The sequence below is a fragment of the Dasypus novemcinctus genome, chromosome 9, assembly GCF_030445035.2.
Source record: "Dasypus novemcinctus isolate mDasNov1 chromosome 9, mDasNov1.1.hap2, whole genome shotgun sequence".
Classification (NCBI taxonomy): Eukaryota; Metazoa; Chordata; class Mammalia; order Cingulata; family Dasypodidae; genus Dasypus; species Dasypus novemcinctus.
In genome coordinates, this window is record NC_080681.1 from 92948737 (window position 1) to 92966178 (window position 17442).

A 17442-nucleotide genomic window follows, 5' to 3' on the forward strand; every position below is an offset into this window, starting at 1 on the left:
GGATCTCGGGCAAGCGCCCACCCCCCAGCAGGCCTTGGCCTCTAGGCCTCTCAGCACGCCCAGCGCCTAACTCTCGCCTTCCTTGTCCTGTTTTCTGACCCCAGCAGAAGGCCGAGTCCCGAAGCCCCTCCTGCTCGCCTGGGCCTGCGCATCCTCTCTCCTCCCGGCCCTTCTCCGCCCCCCACGACTTCCACGGCCCGGCCCGGACAGAAGAGAACATCTTCAGCCACCTCCCTCTGCACTCCCAGCACTTGACCCGTGCCCCCTGCCCCCTGATTCCCATCGGTGGGATCCAGATGGTGCAGGCCCGGCCGGGGGCCCACCCCACCCTACTGCCAGGGCCCACCGGAGCCTGGGTCAGTGGCTTCTCAGGCGGCGGCAGCGACCTGACAGGGGCCCGGGAGGCGCAGGAGAGAGGCCGCTGGAGTCCCACCAAGAGCTCATCAGCCTCCGTGTCCCCGGTGGCCAAGGTCTCCAAGTTCACACTCTCCTCGGAGCTGGCAGGCAGGGACTCCCCCCAGGAGAGGGAGCGGACGCGCGGGGGCCCGGGCCACCCGCCCGACTGGGAGGCCCGTGGGGCCGAGGCGCCCCCAGAGCCCGGGCCCACGGACAGCCCCTGCACCCCTCCCGAGGCCCCGCCCCGGCGGCCCTGGAGCCCCCACCTGGAGTCACCGTGCACTTTGGCCAGCCCCAAGGCTCCCCCTGCTCCACCACTGGACCGCAGCAGCTCCGCCGGCTGCCTGGCTGAGGCCTCCACTCACTTCCCAGCCCGGAGGAGGAGCCTTTCTGGGGAACCCAGAACCAGCCAGGGCTCCCCCAAGCCCTCAGGAAGTACGGAGTCCGGGGTACCCCCAAACCAGCCCGAGGACAGGGGCGCCTCAAGCACTTAGCCTTTCTCCGACTGCTTCAGCTTCTGGCTCCCGGTGTTCGCAACAGACGTTTCCAGCCAACTTCCTCGAATCATCTTGCTCTCGCGGGCTCCCTTTCCCGTCTGTCCATCTGTCCAAGCAGCTTCCGCTCAGACCCCGTCTGTTATTATCTTTCCATGTATGCAGTTACCTGTGCCTTTTCTATACCTTTTGTTGCTTGAAAAGAAACAAAACACACACACACACATAAAAAATAACCCATGAGGAGTTTGAGGCTGTGAATATTTTGTGCTTTATGGGGAAGGGATTTAGGGGGAGCCTCGCCCTCCGCGGCCGCAGTCAGCAGCCGTCCTCCACCCCGAGGCCCGGCTAGGGAGAGGGGTGCACTGAGGAAAAACTTTTAAAATTACATAATTAAGTGTAACACAGACACTCCTATGTACAGACGTTTATGGTTCCTATTTATTGCCACTTTATCCCACCCCAACTAGTGGCCCATGGCAGAGGGACACAAACACAGGTCAAGAAGCCCACAAACTCACCTTTTCATCATTGCCCCCCCCAGGATTGAATAGCAAAAAAAAAAATAAGGGCAGGGAGAAGGTAGGAAGTGGTCCCCCCAGGGCCACCAGAGGGATCTGAGTCCTGGGCCCATCCTGACCATCGACCCATGGGCACCCCTCAGCACCTACCCCTGCGCCCCCACCCCTGCCCCCTAGGCTGGGAAAGGAGCCCCGATGTCCACTGCCTGGCTCCCGAGCGCTGGCCCAGGCCTTGCCCGTCCTCTCTGTCTCCAGTCTGCACCTGACCCAGGCCTTGCCCTTCTTGCCTGTCCCCAGCCTGCCTGCTCTGGTCTCCTGTCTCCCCAGCGTGGTGTGGCAGGGCCTGGCCCCAGGCTCAGGGTGGAAGGTAGCACCCAGCTCCTGAGGCTGGGGCTTGGGGTGGGTTTCATGTTCGGCCCCTGGGGTACAGGGGCCCCGTTTTCCTCATGGTTGGGCGTTTCCAGTGCTTGGACCCTGGAGTTCTGCAGGGACACATCACTGGACCCCGTTGCAGCAGGACTGCCCCCCAACCTCACCCCACCCCATGCTGTCAAGTCTCCACCAGCCTGGAGGAAATACCCAAAACTGATGGTGGGAATTGTCCAGGCCTGTTTGTCGGCATAACCTTTTAAGAAAAAGCTATAAAGAATCTATAAAGAAAGGATGGTGCTTGGTAATTGCCCCACTCTCCTCAGGTTCTCTTGGCCTAGAGGATTTTTGAACTCTCCTAAGTCATTTAAATTCTTCTCCAAAGCGATCGATACAAGCCAGTGCCTACTTCCTCCTCCCCATCTCCAGCTTCAAGAAGCTGCACTGCATTTCCTGGGGCAAAAGAAAGCTGCTTTATAAGAGAAATAATATAACCAAAAAGTTGAGTCCCAAGTTGAAATATGGAACTTGAACTTCATGTTTGCTCCACCCTGGAAGAGGACGATTTTTTTTCCCCCAGCCTTCCAGAAATGACTTTCATTTCTACAAGGGGAGGACGCCACAGTCCCTCCTGGCTGGGGGCTGATGCTGCCTTGCAGAGCGGAGCCCCCTCCCCGAGCCTGGGCGGGCAGGCCAGGCACTGTGTGTAAGTCGTTGAGCTGGGACACCATAAGGGGAGGGTTGAGGCCCAGCTGTGAGTCCTCCGGGCTTGGCCATAATTTCCTCCTCCTCCCTCAGGCCCTTTCCCTGCTTGGCCGCTTTGGACAGACAGACCAGCCACAGGTCCACCTTCCAGCCAAACGCCTTGTCCATTCTCCTCGGGCCTGGCTCAGAGCTAAGGCGAGGAAGGGCCTGTGGGGAAGGGCCTCCCTGGGGCCAGAAAACTGGGGAACCACTGTGCTCCAAGGCTACCTGACTCAGAGCCTGGGGCTCTGGCCCACCCTGGGAGAAGGCCAGCCCTAACCTGTGAGGCTGCTCAAGAATTGGGGACTTCGAGGGCTGAGGACTGGGGGCTAGGAAGGGGCCTTGCATTAGGCCAGGTGTGAAACCTTCCTGGGAGGATCCATCTGGTCCCAGACCAGCAGACAAGGGGCTCCGCAGGGCTAGTCCCTGACCCTGTGGGTGGCCAGGCCCCTTCCTCCTGCCAGGCGCCCCAGCTCTCCTGGCCATCCATCCCTTGTACTCAAGCAGCCCACCCACCAAAGCCTGGGGAGCCCGGTCATGGGCAGTGTGGCCAGCAGGGGAGATACACCACGTGTCACTCAGGCATGGCAGGCACAGAGGAAAGGTAACAGGGCCAGGAGTCACTGTAGACCCAGTTCTGAATGAGGAGGATAGCCCAAGGGCTGCTGCCCCACGCAGGTGCCCAGAGGGACAGAATCCATGTCACCAGCCTGGGACGTGTGTTGCTGGGCACAGTCCTAACCCTCTCCGCCAGACTCTACTCTCACACCCCGAGCACAGAGCCCCCAGCCAAGTTCACATCTTATAATTTGGAAAAAGGCTCCTGCCCCACACCCTCCCCTGGACCCCGGCCCTGCTGCCAACCACTGTCATGTTTCCAATTTGCCTGTGACCCCACTGTTCCTGCAGTGGGGCAGGGAAGACAGCAGTGCTCACTTGGCACAGACGCCTGTTGCATGCTCTGTTGAAAACATGCAGGGACGCAGAATGGCCTTTCCTTGGCAGAGACCAGCTCTGGTCCTCGGGTGTCAGCAGTGGGGGAGGAACCAACTTGCTGAGGTTACCAAACCTTGCCTTCTGTCAAGGATTCCAAGCTCCTCCCCAGCCCCCGACCCCCAGGCCTGCCCTCCAGGACACCCTTCACCTCTTGGGGTCATCCAGGTTCTTAGCCTGTTCCTCTTCGCCAAGGGCACCCTTCCCCAGGCCGCCCCCTCCTGCCCACCCACCCCACAGCTGACCCTCTGGGCCCAGCCACTGGGTCCCTCCAGGAACCTGATGGTAGCGAGCTGCCCTGTCTCCATAATCTCCAAACTCCAGATGTCCCTCTGCCGGAAACTCTGAAAGAATGAGCTTCCAGTTTCCTCTAGCCCCTACTCCACTTGCACCCAGTTCTTGAAGAGGAACAAGCAATATATCTGAGCTGATTTCTCTCTAGTCCTTTCTCCAGGCAAATCCTCCTGAAAGCAAAAGTCCTGGCTGAGCAGCCATTCTTGGGGACCGCTCTGCAGTATTGAGCAGCGGGGCAGAAGTTTCCGAAGACCTGTTCCACAAATTCTGCTTCTGTGTTGTGAATCCAGTCTGCTTTCCATTAGAAAACCGCTTCGGCACTTACGATCACTTTACTAAATCTAGTGTAAAAAAAAAAAAGAAAAGAAAAAAAAGGAACGTGTAGGCAAATGTAAGATACGCACTCTCTGTAAGATAAATATTTGCCTTTTTCTCCCTAAAAGATGTATGTATTCTGTTGTGAAATTGTCTGTAGAAAGTTTCTATGTTCTTAAATGGCAATACATTCCAAAAATTGTACTGTAGATATGTACAGCAACCACACTGGGATGGGGTAGTTTTGCCTGTAATTTTATTTAAACTCCAGTTTCTACATTTGCATCTTGCAATGTCGGTATGGTATATATATCAGTGCAAAAAAAAAAAAAAAAGGAAAAAAATCAACAAAAAACCATGCAGGTCTAAAGCACAGAGTATGACGTACAAAAGGAAAAAATGCTCAGTATTGATGTGTGTGACCTTTGTTGTAAATTACATCTGTACTGTGAATGAGATGTTTTTACAAGTATAATAATTGCCTTTATTACAGCTCTGGCTGAGTGTTCAGCCTGAGGATATTTTTTAAAAAAAACCAGCACGTTGGAATAAATTTTAAAATCCCAACATAGCCCTGCTTGCCTGGCTGATAGTTTTTCTTGAGGGTTGCAGACTGTCAGAGTTGGAGGGACTCCTGGCATCCCAAGTCTTCATTTTACTAGGGAGCAACCAGGCCCAGAGAAGGGATGTGACTAGGCCACAGTCACACAGCCTGGGACTCGCTGTGTCCTCTCCCTTTCAGGCCTGGCGAGGAAACACCAGCGCGGTCACTATGAGTTAAGATCCTGGGTTCAGATTCTAGCATAGCCACTTGCTGGCAGTGTGACCTCAGGCAAGTTACCCAGCTTCTCTGTGCCTCCATTTCCTAATCCAGATCTCCTATGGATCTGTAAGGGTCGTTGTGAGGATTAAATAAAGTGGTATGGACAGGGTGGCTAATGGAGGCTGGAACATCTGAGCTTTAGTGATGAGCAAGCCTGGCACAGGGTGCTGGGGCTACCAGGGTGAAAAAGACAGACCTTTTGTATTCAACAATGATTTACTAAGCACCCATGATGGGCCAGTTGTCGAGATACAGCAGTGAGGAGACATAGTCTAGCCTTTGAAGAGCGTACATTCTAACAGAAGAGGCCGTCATTAAACAAATTATGATGTAATTAATTACTCAATCACAGTGGCCATAATTGCTTCTGGGGCGGAAGAGAACAAAAGCTCTAGTCCAGAGTGAGTCTGAGTCATCCAGGAGCTCATTCCTGGAAAACTCCCAAGGGCTGGGAGGAGGACTGGGGAAGCTGTGAGAAGGAGCAGATGAAGAGGGCAGTGGCCACTCACGAGGGGCCTTCAGGGTAAAACGCTGCCCAGAAGTTGAGAGGTAAGCACCTGCGAGGGTCTGCTGGGTTTCACACCCAGGTGAGCATCGCTGGCTTTGGGAGAATGAAGTTGCCTGCAGGAGGAGGAAGCTGCAGGGTGAGGAGACTGACAGGACTTGAGCAGGCTGGAATGACCTTTGGGGGCAGCGGGAGAGACAGCTGACCAAGGGAGCAAGGCACGCAGCCTGCACAGCACACTGCTGTGCACCTGCACACCTGCCTGGCTTTCTGCAGCAGCACTCGGCAGCCGTGCTGAGGGCGTGGGGAAGGCGGCCAGGTAGATTCACCCAGGAAGGGGATTTTGCCAGGCTATGGGACAGAAGGACTGAAGAGTGCAGTAGCTGAGGGAATTGGCAGGTGAATGGGGTGTGGTGATGGGCTGCTGAATCCATCGGTGGGGAAGGAAGCAAACAGGTAGCTGATGCAGAGAAATTCCAGGGGCCCAGTGCTTGGGGGTTTGGATGAGAGCAGAGAAGAAAACGTGAGTTCTTAATTCCTTATTACAGAGTCCAGATGGAGGCGGTGTCAACCACAGGTGTGGGTGGCCGAGGTGCAGTGAAGGAGAATGCTGCCAGAGATGAAGAGGCCAGGAACGGAGAGACCAGGGTACTGAGTGGGTGGGAAGTGGTCAGGGAGGCCATCCCTGATAACTGCAGGGCATAGGTGGAAACCTGGGCTGTGAGCCAAGGCATATCAGTCAGGATAGGTTCTGTTATGCTACAGAAACAACTAACCCCAGAAACTCAGGGGCTAAATGCAGCAAAGGTCTCTCTTTTGCCCTTGCTATGTGTCCAATGTGGGTCATCGGGAATTTCATCCATTCTCATAGCTTAGGGACCCAGGCTGATAAAGGCCCCATCCTGTGCTCCTGTGACCTCAGAGGCAGAGAAAAGGAAAGTACTGTAGCGCCTTGCACTGGCATTTAAATGCTTCTACCCAGAAACAAAAAACATCTCTTTCACTCAGATTTCATTGCCCAAAGCAAGTCACATGACATTGCCTCAGGGAAGAGAACAGGAATATTTAGAAACAGCCCTAAAGACAACCACACAAGACCAGGACTTCTCAGAATTGGAAGCGCCAGGAGAGGCACAGCTGTCTGCAATGGGGAAGGGGAGAGGTATGGGCCTGATCGCATGGGCCTCAAAGGAGCTGGATTTCTACTGGAGGTGGAAAAGAGAATGATCTGGAAGAAGCCCTAGAGAGCAAAGTGGCATCTGGCATTAGAATCTTGGGGTGTGGGACAATGAGGAGCCACTGTGGAGCTGCCTAGGAGCAAGTCCTCAGGGGGAGCACAGTTTCAGTCCAGCCCAGGGTTAAAGGGCACTTCCCAGAGCCCCGAGCAGCCCCAGAAGAAGAAGCGCTTGGTTTGTGCCAGGCCCTGGGCCGAGCATCTCACAAACCCTATCTGAAGTCCTTGCAATAGCTCCACGAAAGGAAAGCCACTACCCATTTTCAGAGGAGAAAACAGGCGCCAAAGGGGTCCTCGCCAGCACAAGGTACACCGCTGGCTCAAGGGGTCTAGAACCCTCTCCAGACTCCAAAGCAGCCCTCCAGGAAACCCCCAAATTCCTCCCTTCCCCTGGCCCTGCAGCTGCTCAGCTTCTTCCCCAGGGCCGGGGGGGGGGGGGGGGGGGGGGAGCCGAGCAGGCCCACAGCAGGGGGCGGTGCAGGCAGGGCAGGACTGGGGGGTGGGGGTGGGCCAGGCAGGCCGGGGATGGGGGGTGGGGGGGCGGGGCGGTGGGCAGGCCCAGGGAGCAGGACAGGCCCACATGGGGGGGGGGGGCGGACAGGCCCAGGGGGAAGGGCCCAGGGGGGCTGCTCTCCAGCAGCTGCCTGGCTTCTCAACAGCACCATCTGGAAGCCACCTTGGGTGCCTGAGCCAGGGGCTACAGGCGCCAGGACCAACCAGCTCGCACCAAAGCAGGGATGCCAGTACTTGAGAGCATGCAAAGTGCTTGTGAATTCTTGGAAGGGGCAGCCACCCCTACCTCCAGCCACAGGGCGTGTGGTGGTCAGGCTTATGTGTCAACTTAGCCAGGTTATGGTGCCCAGTTGTTTGGTCAAGCAAGCACTGGCCTAATTGTACTGCGCAGACATTTTGTAGACTTAAATCATCAGTGAATTGATTGTATCTATGGCTGATTACATCTACAAGCAACTGAGGAGATTGCCTTCAGCAAAGAGAGACATCTCATCCGATCAGCGGAAGGCCTTAAAAGGAGAAGCGATGATTTCAGCGGTCAGAAGAGCGAACTTCCCTCTCGACTTCAGCCAGCCAGCTTCTCCCGGGAAGTCATCGAAAACCTTCATCGGAGTCCCTGGCTTGCAGACTGCCCTGTGGAATTGGACTTGTGCACTCCCAGGGTTGCATGAGATAATTATGTAAAATCACATAATCTACAGTTATCTCCTGTCGGTTCTGTTTCCCTAGGGAACCCTGGCAAACACTGGGCCCAAGGGCCATCACCCGCCCAAGGCCCCCAGGCCGCTATCTGGAGTTCATGAAGCACTTTCCCTTTGGGAGTGGGAAGGGACGGGGTGCCTATCCCCATTTTACAGATGAAGAGGACAGTCCAAGATCACACCCTGAGCAAGTGGCAGAGTCACGGAGCCCAGTGACACCTGACCCAGAGCCGCAGGAGGGCTTTGGCTCATGCCTGTCACCACTGAGGCTTCAGCCTTTGCCTGGGTCCCAGTCCAGGGGCCTCTGGGGCCCCATCCAGGTTGATCCGTATCTGCAGAAGGCAGGGTCCCACCCTCACCCCTCAGCCTGGGCCTACTCTGGGCTCAGAACCTGGAGACCACGCTCTGTCCTACAGATTCCCAAAGACAGGCCACTGCAGGCAGGATGGCCTCAGAAGGCCACGCAAGCCTGGAATGGGCGTGAGCAGAGAGGAGCATGGGAAGGAGGAAAAAAGTGGGAAGAAGGGAGAGTCGGGGAGAGGACAGAGGGCAGCTGAGGGGTGTAGACCGAATGCACTGCGGGGGACTTGCCATGGGCATTTGTTCATGAACTCTGGGAGAAGGGGACTTGCCACCTTCTCCTTTTACAGAGGAAGAAAACTGGGGCTCAGAGAGGTGATGATACTTCCCCAAGGTCCCAAAGTGCTAAGCAGCCCAGCCGAGACGTGAAACCGGGTCCCCACATTTGGGAAACATTTACTTTCTATGGAAGGAGAATCTGGGCTTCTTTGCTACGAAGCAGCCCTGGAACCTGAGCCAGGGCTGGGGTCTCCAGCAGAGACATCCCCCAGTCCCACCCAGACCCCAGGCACCTTAGGAAGACCAGCTGCCAACCACCCCCTCTGACAGGTGAGAAAACCAATGTCCAGAGCCGGGAAGAGCTTGGCATGAGGCCAGAGCTTCCCGAACATGCAGCAGCGCCACCTACACGCCGCCCCCACCTCCCCTCTACCCAAGGCCTGAGTGCAACTGTCCGTCTCTCCTCCCCCACCACCTGGCTCTGCCTTTTTAGGAAAGGAAAAGAGCAGCTCTGGTGGTGGGCAGGCAGGCGGGCAGGCGGGCATGCTAATCCACCAGCTCCTGGCAGCTCTGGTTACCGTGGCTTGGGGCCCCGGGCAGCCCCGGCTGGGAGTGCCAGCCCAGCCAATGGGTGCCGCTGGCCGAGCTACTCTGGCAGAGCCATACAAGGCTTTGCCGTGGCCCAGTCCCAAGCCAGCATAAGGCAGCCCCAGCGCCAGCACCCAACCCGTCCCTGAGCCTGCCCGCCCAGCACGTCCTCGGACTCTGCCTAATCCAGCCTGAGAGCAGGCAGGGCTGCAGCGCACGTGCACCAGGCCCAGGGCTCTCCAAGGTCAGGGAGGTGGCACAGCCAGGGCAGAGGCCAGAGTCGGGGCAGGCATCCGGCCAGCAGCGGGGATCTAGGCTGGGGTCAGCATCCACGGAGCCCAGGTCTGCTCTGGGCTAAGCCATCTCTTAACAAGGCCGTTCTGTGCCCAGCATCTGCTCTGTGTCCAGGCCACCTTCCCTGTCCACTCCACCTCTGGGAAGGGTCTCAGCAAAGTTAGTGTCTGGGATCTCCCCTGGGTCTGAATTGTGACCCATCTAATACAGCCTGAATCTGGGGCTGCATGCACCCCTCAGAATTAGGGGTGTGCGTAAATGGATGCACGTGGGAGCCCGGGACATATGTATCTCCTTGTGGACTTTGTGTGTGCCCAGTGTCATTGCTGGGGTCTGGGCCTGGGGCGGCAGAAGCAGGTGTCCGCGCTAAGAGGACCCTTTGTTCCTGAGCAGAATAGGTCTTTCCCAGACCTCCCAGTGCCCCGCCGCTCCCCAGGCTATTGCCATAGGGACCAAGTGTGCAGCTACCAGGTTTGGCGATTCCCCGGCCACCACCGACAATTAGATTAGTCACAGAAGCACTGGGTTAGAGCATCCTTGTCTGTCCTACGTGGGCCAAGTGAAATTGGGGCCAAGACTGCGGTACTCTCTAGGGCCACCTGGCAGGTGAGAGAAACGTGCCGACATGGGGGGTGGCTGGCATGGGACTCTGTTTGCTCACCCAAGAAAGGAGATAAATATAGACACAGGATTACTCAGACACAGCCTGGGAAAACCGGCTCCCGGGCCTTGGCTTCAGCCTTGGCCCAGCCTCACCTTCACCCGCCTGCCCACGCAGCGCCCGCTGCCAGGCTGCCCCGCCTCCTCCCAGGACTCCGCGCCTGGAAACCTCAGGACAGCCCTTCCTAGCTGCTGGCTCTGGGGGCGGGACAGAAACTGCCGCCCAGCGAGAGCAGGGTGTTTGCCTGAAGCCACATAGCAAGCTGGCAGCCGGCAAATCCAGAGCTGGGCTGGATGTTAGGAGCCAACTTTTTCAGGCCCAGGCACTCTGCCAGTCCATAGGTGAGGCAGGGGGCTGGTGAGTCCTCGATTTCCTTGTGCCTGCATGTAGGATGGAGCTGGGGATCACCCAGCAGAAAGGGGGTGAGACTGGGTCTCATGCCCAAGGAGATGCTGGCTGGAGCAGCTTGTGGAAGGTTAGACCTGTGGGCTCTGAAGACAGACTGCATGGCTCACGTCCTGGTTTGGGTACTGGTCAGCTGGGGAACTTTGGGCGAGTTACTTAACCTATCTGTGCACCTGTAATAGCCTCTGCCTCCTATGAGGCTATTGAGGATTAGGTGAGGTCCTACATGCATGCAAAGCTCTTGTAGCAGGGCCTGGCACAGAGAAAACACTACCTGCGACCTTATTGCTATCCCGCTGAAGCAGGTGGTGTCCAGGATGCAAGAGGCCTTGCAGGGGAACACCGGGCCCTGAGATGCCACCTTGCAGCAGCGACCCCACCTCCTTGCCCTGCCCACCAGAGTCAGGCAGACAATGGTTTGAACCCAGCTCGGCCACTCACAGGCTGTGCAACCTCAGGCAAGTGAAAGGCCTGCTCTGTGCCTCAAATGAAGAACACATTCCTCTCTGCCTGCTCCCTCCTGGGACTGGAAGGAGGGCTAAATAGGGGAATATGTGGGCAGTGGCCAGCACAGCCCAGCAAATGGGCTCGCCATGCTTGAGCGCATCCTGACCCCCTTCTTCTGCTTCCTACAGCTTCACAGTGGCCCTGAGCTTGGTCTGAGAGAGCTCCCAGGGTGAGGACCATGAGCCACCTGGGAACACGGCCTCACACAGACATGCACGGCCCCACCAGTGCACGGGCACAGGTCCTTGTCCACGGGGCCTCATAGGCTCCCTCCCCCACCCCCCAGCACTCATGCCTGTCCACCCGGGCGTCCAGACCTCCCGAGCACATCCCTGTCCCTGCAGACATACACACATGCCATTACCCTGCCTGACTCTCAGGGGCACAGCCACGCACACCCTGCCTGGGCACAGAGGGCAGGTGCGCGCAGGTGTGTCCCTGCACATCCTCGCCAGCATGCACGCTCCCACACTCAGGGGTGTCCCAGCCAGGCCTGGCTCCAAGGACTTCGTGGTGGAGGAATGCAGACAGCTGGGGATGCGCTGCCAGCGGACGTGAGGGAGAGGCCGAGGGGAAACCACACGCGTAGGAATCCGGGCAGGCGTGCCAGGCCGAGGTGGGGCCTTCGGGTGCCAGGAATTGTGCAGAGAGGAGGGGCACGTGCAGACACTTGTTCGCTCCAGTCTCCCCTGTCACCCCGTGGCCTCGGAGCCTCCAGGAGTGTTCAGAGACCGCTGGCCCCCACCTGACGCGAGCAGGTTCTTTGCACCCAGCTCTGCTGCAAGGGCCGCGACAGGGCTCTGTCTCGTTCTAGGCTGTGGAGGCCTGGTCTGAGCTATGAGGGGCCAGGCAGTGTGGTCATTCTCCCCGGGGAACTAGAGGGATCTGTGACCATGGAGATGGACAGGACAAATGCTGTCACTTACTCAAGTCAAGGGGAGGGAGATGACCGAGATGACATGGAAGTCACGCGAACTCTTCCGGCAGCGGTTAGGCTCCTTGCCGGCCTGACAGCCTCTGGGTGCTAAGGCGTTTGCATCCACTAACTCCCTGATGCTTATGAAATGCAGCCTGCAGCCCAGGTGCAGGTGAGGACTCTGAGGCGCAGAGAGGCTGCATGGCCTACCCAAGGTCCCGGTGCCATCTGACTCTGTCACATGGGCTCCCACCTCCGTGTGCATTTCATACGCTGATGGAGAGGCGTGCAGTTGAGGCCTAAGTGCTGATGGTGGAGCAAAAGGCACTGCCCCAAATGCAGGGGCCTCTGGCCACAGGTAGGAGAGAGGCCTTTGGGGAGGTGAGGGTGGGGTCTGCAGCATCAACCTTCCCCAGGCTTCAGCTGTGCTCCCTATCAGTAAAACCACCCCACAGGGAGGGGGCCTGCCTCAGAGCCAGCAGGAAAGTCAGGCCTCATATGCCAGCTGAGGCTGGGTGGGGACCACGGCAGGGTACCAAGAGAGGGTGGGCCCTACAGTGGGAACAAGGCCTCTGCAATGTCAGGCACCCTTGGCATGGGTAGGAGATCATCACCTATCTCCCCCCATAGAGCATATAGCCTAACAAGGACAGAAACCAGAGAGTTCCAAAACAGACTGAGCAAGGGGCCAGGCTGCAAGGACCCTGATGGGGACCTGCCAATTGCAGAATCCCCGCAGCCAGGGCTGACACAGGTGGCCTCCTGTCAAAAGCCTCCAGGCCCACTGGAGCCCCCAGGCTCCAGTCCTGTCTGCTTGCTGATTGGGACCCTGGGGCCCTCTGCCCGGGTGTCAGAGAGCTTGCAGATGAAGGCAGAGGGAGGGAGGGAGTGCACGGAAATGCTCCATCCGGAGGCCTCTCCCAGCAGACCCACTGGCTACCCTGCCTGTACCCTCCAGCTCCTCCCGACAGTCTTGGCTGCTTGGTTTCTGCCCCCAAGGGATGGGGAAACAAAAATGGGATCCGCCATGTGAAGAAAGTACAGTCACAGGAAGCCCCAAGTGGCAAATGACATGCCCAAGGCTACACAGTGCAGGAGAGATTCTGACCCCAGCTACCCTCAGAAGAGCCTGAAGTAGAGTCTCAGGACTTCACACTCCACTCACCAGGGCTGGCCACGTCAGCAACACCCAGCTACCCGGGTGCCTGAGCCTGTACTCGAGCCAGGAGGGAGGGTCTGCCACCTTCTAGAAGGAGGAGGGCGCAGTCAGCCTGCCCAGGTCCCCGCCCTCTCTGCCAGGCGCGAGCTGTGGGCCTGGGGCAGATGACTTCACCTCTCAGAGCGAATTTATGGAAATGCCCACCACAACGGGTTGTTCTGAGCATTCGATGGCATCATATTTAGAAAGATCCAGACATAGTCTGGCTCATAAAACGTCACAGTGTTGCCCTCTGTAGTTTCCAAAGACTTCTCAAGGCCATGGCCCTCCTTTCCCAAGGCACTTCTAATCTTAGATCTTGTTACCCACAAAACTCTGGGGAAGAGCAAGATGGAGTGTCACCCCACTTGTAGCCCGGCAGACCCAGGCCAAGGAGGGAGTGACTTGGGCAAGCTGAAGACAGGGCTTGGAAGAGGACACGGGCCCTCCCTCTCCCATACCAGCCTGGGTGTGGAGAAGCTGGTTACCAGCCCCAAAGAGGCTGCCCTGGCCAGGCCAGGGGAGGTCTCCGTTGGGTCCCTGGCCCTTCCAGGGAGCTGCCTTCCTGCCCCCTTGGTGGCCCTTCTTCCAGCTGTTACTCCCCTCTGGCCCCCACAGGGGGCTTGGGATGCCAGCCACTGCTGAGGCTTGGGGAGGGGTCCGCGTCCTTAAGGGCTCCTGGAGTTTGGGCTGGGCCAGCAGGCCCCTCCAGGAGGCTCCATTCTCCCCCAAGCGGGAGCCAAGGCCCCCAGTCCAGGCTGCTGCTGAGGCCGCTGCGGGGGGCGGGGACCCGCACGTGGCCGCTCTGCCCGCGCGGTGATGTCAGGCCCCGCCGCGCCCCGGCCCCGGCACGTTCCTTCGCCAAGCGAGGAACAAAGCGTCCTGCGCATTCCTGCGCCCTGACTCACAGCCGTCACGTAGCGCGCTGCCGCCGCTGCTGCGGCTTTGCCCAAAATTGGTCGCGAGGTGAGGGCGGGCCGAGCGCGGGCCGCCGCCTGCTCACCCGCTCCACGGCGCCGCGGCCGCTGGGGCTCGGCCCCGGCCCGAAGACTTCCCCAAACAGGCGTGAGGGAAGGAGCGAGAGCGCCCCGCCGCCGGCCCCCTCGATGGGTGGGGAGGGTCGGGTGGCGGGCCCGTGGTGGGGGGGTGCGGGGGGAGGGGGAGATGAGCAGGGTGCAAGGGGGCGGGCGGAGTGAATCACTGCCGGAGGGCACTGCTGTCTCTGCGCTGTTTCCCCGAAAGCCAAATGGGGGTGGCCCCGCTGTCAGGCATGGAGATAGCTGAGATTCGGAGCTCCCCACGTGCCAGGCACCACTCAGCGTGGATTATCTCATCTAATCTTGGCTCCAACCCTGTGAGGAAGGTACTATTATTATTCCCATTTTACAGGTATGGAAACTGAGGCACGGAGAGGTTACAGAGAGGGAAGCTGAGGCACACACAGTGGCTTTCTTATAAACTAGGATTTATAAACTTTCTTATAAACTAGGATTTGAGCCTGAGCTCTGAGGTTGCAGAATCCACGGGTATCCCCTACGCGGTACAGTGCACTGTGCAGCGTCTGATGTGCGGGGTGCTCTCTGCACCCCCCTTCCCCTTGGTGGTTGAGACGGGATTGGTGGTGCCCCCAGATGTGCCATTTGTCCCTCCATTCACCTCTTTTAAGCCTATCCTTTATGTGGGTGCCCGCAGAATAGCGCCTTCCAGGGCTGTTGGGGAAATTACAGGTGAAGGTGCAAGTAAGACGAGCGGAAGGAAGAGAAAAAAAGGCATGTTCAGTTCAACAGACCTGGGTCCTCAACTGCCTGGAGCCATCCGAGGACAGCAGGGAAGTCCAGAGGGGCCAGGCTAAGTCCAGGAACCCCGACCAGGCCGGCCTATGCTGGGATGTGCCTCCTTAGGGCCGCAGGGGCTCGGGGAGCACTGAGCTGCCTGCGCCCCAAAGGGCCCATGGAGGCAGGGGGCGGGCCCGTGCCCGGATCCCGCACCAGGCCTGGCCTCTTTCCCCATTGCAGCCTGGTTTGGGAGAGCGTGGAGCTCTTTGGAGTTGTGAGGTGTGGGGTCAGGCACCTGCCCTGGGTTTGCAGGAACGAGGGGGCCTGCCGGGACAGACCGGGCAGCCCTTCCCCAGGCTGTGACGTCTCCTGCCTGGGCCTCTCCCGAGAGCTTCCTTCCATCCCCAGCCAGGACTGGTTTGAGTCCCACCCCAGTCTGGGCTGTCCACAGCATTCCAGGCCCCTACCCCACCCCACCTTTTCCTGCTGACTCTCCTCAGACTTCAGGAAAAGGTTAGCTCCTCGGCATGCCGTTCAAGGCCCCTGTGGTCTGTTATCCAACTTCCTCTCGGACCACTCAATCCCACCAGCCTTCCCCTTTAGCTTCCAGGCTACTCCATGCCCCTTCAAGCCTAGTGGCCTTTACCTGGGCCTTTCCCTCTGCCTGGAATGCTTTTTGGCCTTCAGTGCTCAAATGTCTCCTCTGCTGGAAGTCCTCCTGACCCTCCAGGCAGAGAGGCAGGCACGTGCTCTTCTGGACCTGCAGCTCCTTCTCTATCCCTTGCTTTAGGCCAGCATAGAGCCAGGCACAGAGTACACTGTCCCTAGGCTTAGAGCCTCCACTCCCAGGCCCTCCACATTCCCAGCTCCCCATCCCAAGTAAATACTGATGCCTTTGGGGCCCCTCTGCCAAACCCCAGCTGGGCCAGAGACCCACAGATGCAGACCCAGGCCTGACACAGAGAGGGTTCAACACATGGTCTCTTCTTGTCCCTCGCTGTGTGACCTTGGGCACCTGATACAGCCTCTCTGAACCTCCCTCCCAGGCCCTACCCTGCCTGCTTCCCAGGGCTGTTCAGAGGATCAGATGAATGAAGGCAGGGAGAGTGCTTGGCACGTGAGCCCAGCTCCCCACACAGCTGTCATGATCACCCTGTCATTATTATAGACCTCCCTTGTGCCCGAGGCCTGGGTTCCAAGGTTGGACAGCAGGCGGGTGGGCAGCTGATGAACTCAGAGGCAGCCTCAGCCCCTGGCTGACTTGGGCCGAGGAGGGAGCAGGAGAAGTGGGTTGCTATCTGGTCGGCCTGAGCCAGCCCAGCTCTGCCTCTCCCCTCCCCACCCCCTGGGGTTCACCCAAATCTGAGGCCACGAAGCCATCCAGGCCCACTCAGGGCCTCTTATCTGGGGAGATAAAGGCCCCCTCCTCTTGATTGGTAGATTGATTCAGCTGACTGCTGTGTGGCCTTGGGTAACCCTAACCCTCTCTGCACCAACCTTGGAGAGTGCTGGGTGGGGGCAGGCGGTGGTGTCACAGGTCTGTCAAGGGATCTCCCAGGCAAACATGGTGGCGGCTCACCCACCACATCTGGTCCCAGAGGAATGGGTCCTGCCCTCCTCCTCCCCAATATCTGGCCAAAGAAGGTGTGGTAGCTTCTAGAGACACCGCAGTATCATCCTCCACCTCCTTTTGAGGGGCTATTATTTCCATTTGACATGAGGGAAAACCCAGGCCCAGAAATTAAGAACCTCACCCAAGGCCGCGCAGCCCGTAGCCAGGACCCTGGTGTGTGGAGGTGGAGCTGCAGCCAGGGGAGTCGGGCCGACCCCCTATAGCCTCTCCGTTCTCCGGGGGGCTCTGGGCTGGTGATGGCTACCCCCTGCTCCCCCTGCTGTCCTGGCTCAGGGGATCCTCACGTGCGCCCACAGTGCCCAGGAGAAGCTGAAGCTCAGAGAGCTGAAAGCGCTCGCCCCGGTTCCCACAGCATAGATGGTGGAGCGAGCTGCCTCCCTGATCGGGCAATGTTTTGGGGTTGCAGCAGCACTAGGCCTCGGGGAGCTTGAAGGGAGACCCTCTGCTCTCACAGACACCCCCTGGCTATGGGCAGCCTGGGAGGGGCGTGTCTGTCCTCCCGGCCGGGCCCACCAGGCCCGCCTGGGCCAGCAGCTCCTTGCCAGGCCCGAAGGAAAGTGTGAGGTCATCGGGCCATCCCAGTTCCCGGTCCCATCTCGCTGTCGTGACTCAGCCCTTGCCTTACCCAAACCTCCTCCTCCCAGGGAACCCCATCAGTGGCCTAGCCTGGCCTGAGCCGCCCCCACTGCTTGCCCGCCGGCTCAGGGCCTCCCACCCTGAGTCACTGCTCACCTCACCACCCCAGCACCCTGCTCTCTGCGTAAACAGCCTAGTCCTCTCCCCCAGGCTCCCAGAGTTCCTGTTGCTCCCAGCCCAGGGGCCAGGCTGAGGGAGAGGGGCACTTTTCTTGCTACCCTCAAACTCAAGCCCTGAGATCCATCCCCAGAACCTGCTTTTGAGACCCTCTAATCCTCACAGGAAAATCCAGCTTTGAGGTTGAGAACTCAGGCCAAGGGCTCAGACTAATCCTGGGTTTAACGCCCA

General features: G+C 58.6%; 1 protein-coding gene across 2 annotated transcripts in view; it reads left to right on the top strand.

Annotated features, from left to right (window-relative positions):
- Positions 1 to 4688, top strand: part of HIVEP3 (HIVEP zinc finger 3) — a 521951-nt gene extending 517263 nt beyond the window's left edge. For both annotated transcript variants that reach the window (XM_058303790.1, XM_058303791.2), the window contains one exon: positions 105 to 4688. In XM_058303790.1, the coding sequence (XP_058159773.1) occupies positions 105 to 890 (786 nt within the window). In that variant the 3' untranslated portion in view covers positions 891 to 4688. The remainder of the gene's footprint in view (positions 1 to 104) is intronic.
- The last annotated feature ends 12754 nt before the right edge of the window (positions 4689 to 17442 follow it).